Source organism: Pseudophryne corroboree, chromosome 12, assembly GCF_028390025.1.
Source record: "Pseudophryne corroboree isolate aPseCor3 chromosome 12, aPseCor3.hap2, whole genome shotgun sequence".
Classification (NCBI taxonomy): Eukaryota; Metazoa; Chordata; class Amphibia; order Anura; family Myobatrachidae; genus Pseudophryne; species Pseudophryne corroboree.
The window spans coordinates 173,151,599-173,159,694 of NC_086455.1; the positions used below are offsets into that span (position 1 = coordinate 173,151,599).

At 53.3% G+C, this 8,096-nt stretch overlaps 1 protein-coding gene across 3 annotated transcripts in view; it reads left to right on the forward strand.

The window, feature by feature from the left end:
- RPS6KA5 (ribosomal protein S6 kinase A5) overlaps positions 1-8,096 on the forward strand; it is a 77,717-nt gene that overhangs the window by 27,465 nt on the left and 42,156 nt on the right. For all 3 annotated transcript variants that reach the window (XM_063948595.1, XM_063948593.1, XM_063948594.1), the window contains exons 3-4: positions 5,537-5,755; positions 7,786-7,901. In XM_063948595.1, coding sequence (XP_063804665.1) covers positions 5,599-5,755; positions 7,786-7,901 — 273 coding nt within the window. In that variant the 5' untranslated portion in view covers positions 5,537-5,598. The remainder of the gene's footprint in view (positions 1-5,536; positions 5,756-7,785; positions 7,902-8,096) is intronic.

An 8,096-nucleotide genomic window follows, 5' to 3' on the forward strand; every position in this document is an offset into this window, starting at 1 on the left:
AGAGCAGGGACAGAGGGAGTAGGAGAGCACAGCAGAGCAGGGACAGAGGGAGTGGGGGAACACAGCAGAGCAGGGACAGAGGGAGTAGAGGAGCAGAGCAGGGACAGAGGGAGTAGGGGAGCAGAGCAGGGACAGAGGGAGTAGGGAAGCAGAGCAGGGACAGAGGGAGTAGGGGAACACAGCAGAGCAGGGACAGATGGAGTAGTGGAACACGGGAGCAGAGCAGGGACAGAAGGAGTAGAGGAGCACAGCAGAGCAGGGACAGAGGGAGTAGGGGAGCACAGCAGAGCAGGGACAGAGGGAGTAGAGGAGCAGAGCAGGGACAGAGGGAGTAGGGGGAGCACAGCAGAGCAGGGACAGAGGGAGTGGTGGAACACAGCAGAGCAGGGACAGAGGGAGTGGTGGAACACAGCAGAGCAGGGACAGAGGGAGTAGGGGAGCAGAGCAGAGCAGGGACAGGAGGAGTAGGGGAGCAGAGCAGGGACAGGAAGAGTAGGGGAGCAGGGACCGAGGGAGTAGGGGAGCAGAGCAGGGACAGAGGGAGTAGGGGAGCACAGCAGAGCAGGGACAGAGGGAGTAGGAGAGCAGAGCAGGGACAGGAGGAGTAGGGGAGCACAGCAGAGCAGGGACAGAGGGAGTAGGGGAGCACAGCAGAGCAGGGACAGAGGGAGTAGGGGAGCAGAGCAGGGACAGGGGGAGTAGGGGAGCAGAGCAGGGACAGGAGGAGTAGGGGAGCAGAGCAGGGACAGGAGGAGTAGGGGAGCAGAGCAGGGACAGGAGGAGTAGGGGAGCAGAGCAGAGCAGGGACAGGAGGAGTAGGGAAGCACAGCAGAGCAGGGACAGGGAGTAGGGGAGCAGAGCAGGGACAGAGGGAGTAGGGGAGCACAGCAGAGCAGGGACAGAGGGAGTAGGGGAGCAGAGCAGAGCAGGGACAGGAGGAGTAGGGGAGCACAGCAGAGCAGGGACAGAGGGAGTAGGGGAGCAGAGCAGGGACAGAGGGAGTAGGGGAGCACAGCAGAGCAGGGACAGAGGGAGTAGGGGAGCACAGCAGAGCAGGGACAGAGGGAGTAGGGGAGCACAGCAGAGCAGGGACAGAGGGAGTAGGGGAGCAGAGCAGAGCAGGGACAGGAGGAGTAGGGGAGCAGAGCAGGGACAGAGGGAGTAGGGGAGCAGAGCAGGGACAGAGGGAGTAGGGGAGCACAGCAGAGCAGGGACAGGGGGAGTAGGGGAGCACAGCAGAGCAGGGACAGAGGGACTAGGGGAGCACAGCAGAGCAGGGACAGAGGGAGTAGGGGAGCAGAGCAGGGACAGAGGGAGTTAGGGGAGCACAGCAGAGCAGGGACAGAGGGAGTAGGGGAGCACAGCAGAGCAGGGACAGAGGGAGTAGGGGAGCAGAGCAGGGACAGAGGGAGTAGGGGAGCAGAGCAGGGACAGAGGGAGTAGGGGAGCACAGCAGAGCAGGGACAGAGGGAGTAGGGGAGCAGAGCAGAGCAGGGACAGAGGGAGTAGTGGAACACGGGAGCAGAGCAGGGACAGAGGGAGTAGTGGAACACGGGAGCAGAGCAGGGACAGAGGGAGTAGGGGAGCAGAGCAGGGACTAGAGGGAGTAGGGGAGCACAGCAGAGCAGGGACAGAGGGAGTAGGGGAGCAGAGCAGGGACAGAGGGAGTAGTGGAACACGGGAGCAGAGCAAGGACAGAGGGAGTAGTGGAACACGGGAGCAGAGCAGGGACAGAGGGAGTAGGGGAGCACAGCAGAGCAGGGACAGAGGGAGTAGGGGAACACAGGGGAGCAGAGCAGGGACAGAGGGAGTAGGGGAGCAGAGCAGGGACAGAGGGAGTAGGGGAGCACAGCACAGCAGGGACAGAGGGAGTAGAGGAGCACAGCAGAGCAGGGACAGAGGGAGTAGAGGAGCACAGCAGAGCAGGGACAGGAGGAGTAGGGGAGCACAGCAGAGCAGGGACAGAGGGAGTAGGGGAGCACAGCAGAGCAGGGACAGAGGGAGTAGTGGAACACGGGAGCAGAGCAGGGACAGAGGGAGTAGGGGAGCACAGCAGAGCAGGGACAGAGGGAGTAGGGGAGCAGAGCAGAGCAGGGACAGGAGGAGTAGGGGAGCAGAGCAGGGACAGAGGGAGTAGGGGAGCAGAGCAGGGACAGAGGGAGTAGGGGAGCACAGCAGAGCAGGGACAGGGGGAGTAGGGGAGCACAGCAGAGCAGGGACAGAGGGACTAGGGGAGCAGAGCAGGGACAGAGGGAGTAGGGGAGCACAGCAGAGCAGGGACAGAGGGAGTAGGGGAGCACAGCAGAGCAGGGACAGAGGGAGTAGGGGAGCACAGCAGAGCAGGGACAGAGGGAGTAGGGGAGCACAGCAGAGCAGGGACAGAGGGAGTAGGGGAGCAGAGCAGGGACAGAGGGAGTAGGGGAGCAGAGCAGGGACAGAGGGAGTAGTGGAACACGGGAGCAGAGCAGGGACAGAGGGAGTAGTGGAACACGGGAGCAGAGCAGGGACAGAGGGAGTAGGGGAGAAGAGCAGGGACTAGAGGGAGTAGGGGAGCACAGCAGAGCAGGGACAGAGGGAGTAGGGGAGCAGAGCAGGGACAGAGGGATTAGTGGAACACGGGAGCAGAGCAGGGACAGAGGGAGTAGTGGAACACGGGAGCAGAGCAGGGACAGAGGGAGTAGGGGAGCACAGCAGAGCAGGGACAGAGGGCGTAGGGGAACACAGGGGAGCAGAGCAGGGACAGAGGAAAGAGAGGACATTACACAATACCGGTATCTCTATGCTGCTATCAGACCTTTGAACAATCTGCCTTTGTTTTGCCCTGTGCCCTCCAGTAGACATTAGGAGAATGCCCGTCTCCAGTTGCTGACTCTGGGTGATTATTCTGCGCTCTGGGAGGGGACTGGATTGTTATTTGCTTCCTGAGTGAGCAGAATGAGAGCAGAGGAGACAGCAGGATGAAGTCTCACTGCTCAGTACCGCTTACATGGAATCATAGGGCCTAATTCAGATCTGAGCGCTGGGCTGCTAATTTTGCAGCCCTGCGATCAGATAGTCGCCGCCTACAGGGGGAGTGTATATTCGCCGCGCAAGTGTGTGATCGCATGTGTACGCCGAGCTGCGAAAATCCACTTTGTGCAGTCTCTGCGCAGCCCAGGACTTCCTCCTCCAGTGCGATGAGAACAGGCTGATCGGGGCCGGAGCTGACGTCAGACACACTCCCAGTAAACGCTCAGTTACCACCCGCAAACGGCCTCCTCCTGTCAATCGCCTTGCGAACGCCCGTGCGATCGGATTTTTCGTACCGTCACGTCGCTGACCGGCGATGCCTGTTGTTGCTGTCCGACGCTCGTGCGCATTGCGGTGCATACGCATGCGTAGTTAGGATCTGATTGCTCGCTGTATGAAAACGCACAGCAGCAATCAGATCTGAATTACCCCCTCAGTTCCCTGCGAGGTGCCCACCGATCATCACACAGCTGGGCACGTATCTGCCCCTCAGATTAGGTAGTGCAGGATGTACGTTCTGGAGAAGGCAGCTATCTATAATAATACGTACTGCGGAGGCCGGCACGTGGCCTATTTACCACTTTCTCGCACGGCGTCACGCATTTGGTGTATGCGGATGCACATCCCCAGCAGTAACGTGTCCGTGGAAACGTTTGGACTCATCTTTCAAGAATATCTCGCCATGCTTCCACTTTTCCATTTAAAAACAAAATAAATAAAAAAAATCCCGGACCCCACATCTGCCGTGGTCCCGTATTCTGCGCTGTTATAATACGGGACCACGCAGTCGCTAAACAACTCCTTTACCTACAGGTGTGTCCTCATACTGCTATACGCCCGACGGCTTAAGACGCCCGACGCAACTGAGATGCTCTGGGAGGTGTAGCAAGCCATCTTGTACACATTGCAGACGCAGCAAAACGCCACTCACCGCGCACTATGGGGGTCATTCTGACCTGAAGATACGCTGCCGTTTTTCGCAGCGCAAAGATCAGGTCAGAACTGCACATGCGTATGCACCGCAATGAGCAGGCGCATCGTACGGGTACAAAGCGGATCGATGCTGAGCAATGGATTTAACGAAGAATCCGTTCACACACAGCCGATCACATGGAGAGTGACAGGAAGAGGGCGTTTATGGGTGGCAACTGACCGTTTTCAGGGAGTGGTTGGAAAAACACAGGCGTGTCCAAGCGTTTGCAGGGCGGGTGTCTGATGTCAGTTCCGGGACCGGACAGACTGAAGTGATCGCAGCGGCTGAATAAGTTCAGAGCTACTCAGAAACTGCACAAAATGTTTTTGCAGAGCTCGGCTGCACAGGCGTTCGCACACTTGCACAGCTAACATACACTCCCCCGTGGGTGGCGACTATGCGTTTGCACGGCTGCAAAAAACAGCTAGCGAGCGAACAACTCGGAATGACCCCCTATGGCCGCTGTGCTGCGACTTTAATTGCAAATCTGCGATAAGTAATTACGTGATACAGATGCGGCACACAGTGAAGACATGCGCACCCTATGCAAGTAATAAATCGGCGTATTCTGCACGAGGGCCGTGTAAGACTGGATAATGTAAAGTATTTATGCGACCAGGTGGATGCAGCCAGAAGTCAGGAAAGTGTCTGTTCCCACCAGACGTTTCTGGCTGTGTCCATGTGTGCTCTGTAAGGTGCACCTCGGCGGAGGGGGGTGACCACGGAGCAGAATGGAGTTGTTCTGTATTACACAAAAATAGGTGTGTCATTGTGGTGTATTGTGTTGCTTAACCCTGAGGGGAAATTCCTGTTTCATGTCTCAGCAGACTAGAGTTATGGGCACATCTGTACCTCTGCTGCGGCTCTGTCCTCCCATAGCAGAACGTTCGGTGCGCTGCTTCCCGTGTGTTGTGTTAGGTACACTTAAATCTGTAGATAGGCATTGTCATCTCATAGGTTGTCTTTTCCCCCCGCAGATGTATTAATCTGTCATCGTTGGTTGAAGTAGTCTAGTGCAGAACATTATCTGTACAGTCGTCTGCAGAGTTATTAAAGGTTCTGCACTGAGAAATGCTCAAACATTTAGACCCATATAAAGAAAAATGTAAATGCCAGTTTATTAGGAAGATAAGTAAGATAATAATGGGTGTTCATCTTCATGCGGTGATTGTCAGTCTACTAATTACTACAAGGGAGGAAAGTGGTGTTCTGACAACTCTATTGTGGATGGTTGTCAAGGAGCCGCGCAGCTGGAAGACTGAGAAACGTGCACAGAAACCGGAACGACGATTCCTTCTAGCTCGCAACCTTTACTCTTCTGAGCAATAAACCATATTTAATGAGATTGTATTTCAGAACGGGACTGCTTATCTGCATCATTATAGAGGAGGCATTGTGTAACTACTGTGTGGCTTCTTAAGCTGTTACACATTGTCACTTTTACAGAGTCATAACACCACGAAGGGGGATTACAGCTTCTGTAAGGCGTTATCTCATCTGTGCTAGGTCATCGTTATATAATAAAATGCCCTTCTCTCCTTTGTGTGTCCCCAGCATACGGCAAAGTGTTCCTGGTGCGGAAAATCAGCGGCCATGACGCCGGGAAGCTTTATGCAATGAAAGTCCTGAAGAAGGCCACTATAGTGCAGAAGGCCAAGACGGCGGAGCACACGCGGACGGAGCGCCAGGTGTTGGAACATATAAGACAATCGCCGTTCCTTGTGACGCTCCATTATGCTTTCCAGACAGACACAAAGCTTCATCTCATACTGGGTGAGCGTGCTCACATGAAGAGGGTAACATGGTCTGATAATAATCTGGAAGTTTTATTTCTCGTCTGGCAGCGCTTATCGGTCAACTTCGTGTCTTGTCTTCCATTGTGTAAAATGCTAAGAGGGGATAGCAGGCAACTGAGAGCTGTATAGTCCTGTTTTAGGCTGCGTTGGTGCCCGTCAGACTGAGATCGTAGCCTCTTCCCAAGTCCCACAGCTACAGCTGCAAATAACTGCATTTAGGCCCTCATTCCGAGTTGTTCGTTTGCTAGCTGCTTTTAGCAGCATTGCACACGCTAAGCCGCCGCCTACTGGGAGTGAATCTTAGCTTAGCAAAATTGCGAACGAAAGATTCTCAAAATTGCGAATAGAAATTTCTTTGCAGTTTCTGAGTAGCTCGACACTTACTCTGCCACTGCGATCAGTTCAGTCAGTTTCGTTCCTGGTTTGACGTCACAAACACACCCAGCGTTCGCCCAGACACTCCCCCGTTTCTCCAGCCACTCCCGCGTTTTTCCCAGAAACGGCAGCGTTTTTTCACACACTCCCATAAAACGGCCAGTTTCCGCCCAGAAACACCCACTTCCTGTCAATCACACAACGATCACCAGAACAAAGAAAAAACCTCGTAATGCCGTGAGTAAAATACCAAACTTCTTAGCAAATTTACTTGGCGCAGCCGCAGTGCGAACATTGCGCATGCGCAGTTAGCGGAAAATCGCACCGATGCGAAGGAAAAGAACGAGCGAACAACTCGGAATGAGGGCCTTAGTGGGGTTATTCACTTACGAGGGGTTACATGGAAAGTCAGCAAAGTGCCCAGGAGCTGTTCAGTTCATTCCCGCCACGGCCACTGTTCCTTGCTAGAATGCACAGGCTTGGCCACGGTAAGCAGCTTCTATCATGCCAAGTGGCGGGCGCCATGCGATTATGTTGCGAACGGCACTTGCAACCAGCCCTGTAGCTCTACTCAACGCGGATTTCTGCTCACACTTCAGGAGGGCATCAGCAGAAATCCACGATAAAGTGCAGCCTCTGGGATGGTTGCGAGAATTAATTGAATAGCCTACAGCTTATTTTATGTATGGGCCGCTTGCTGCACTCTGCGTTTCTGTTTCTGCTTGGCCTGTCTGATGGGAGCCGGGCAGGTGTCTTTCAACAGAGCAGGTAGAGCAGACTGGAGTGCAGCTTGGGACTGTGAGGTTCAGCGGATTCCACCAGTTAAGAGTGGAAGGTAAGTAAATGGGTGGGGTTAGAAATGTATTATTATTATATCTCATCAGGACCCTCTATATCACTTTCTTCCCGGTTTTGGTTGAGTCATCATTTAAAGACAACTCTGCAATCAGAGAGCGCAATGGTTGGCACAAGACAAGACTTCCAGTATGTAACACTTGGCCCATTTACCCGTGTGCCGAGAGACTCAACCAGGAGAAATGACATTAAGGTCTTTAATTTCTCGTAATTAAAATAAAATGAAAAGTGTCCTGTTGGAGCAGACTTTAGTGATCTGCCAATGACTGGCCTGCTGACCCAGCAGTAAGCTACATGCCCACTGGGATCACTCAGAGAGTGCGCTAAGTCGCTGTGTGACATTAATATGTATGAAAGGCTGGGTATTGCTGACCTGCATAATATACATTAAATCTCTGGAGCGCTCGCAGAGTGACTGGCAGCTTGCCGGCATAACTACTATTGGCCGGTGGAAATATAATTAATTAACTCTATTATGGAAATATTAACTTTGAGGTGGCGAGAAGACATCCAAGATGAAACGTCAGAGAGACATTCAGTGAATGGAGACACATCTGGGGAGGATAGGTAGATACATACAGATAATACTGAGATCCGAGAGAGACGATTCGTTTACCAAGAGATGAGGATAGATTGAGAAAAGCAGAGGAGCCAAGACTGAGCCTTGTAGTTCTCCAGCTGATAGCAGTAGAAGCCGCGGTGCATCATTACCACCAGTACACTTATCCACACTTATCTTTTGAAAACTGGTTTTGTTATTTTTGTATTTACTTGCAGATTACATTAATGGCGGTGAGCTCTTTACCCATTTATCCCAGAGAGAGAACTTCACCGAGAACGAAGTGAAGATATACATTGGAGAGATTGTACTTGCCCTGGACCACCTGCACAAGGTGTGTTGCTGTACTGACGTCTTTCAGCCTGCAGCAAAGCACTTACATGTCCTGTGTAGGAATATCCGTTCTTCTGCTAATGGAGAACCGAGCTGCTGACAATTCTTACTGTTTTATAAATGCAACAGCCAAAGCCTAAATCACCTGTTTGGGGTAACAAGTTCTATCAGCTGCTTCATTAAGACATACAGGTAA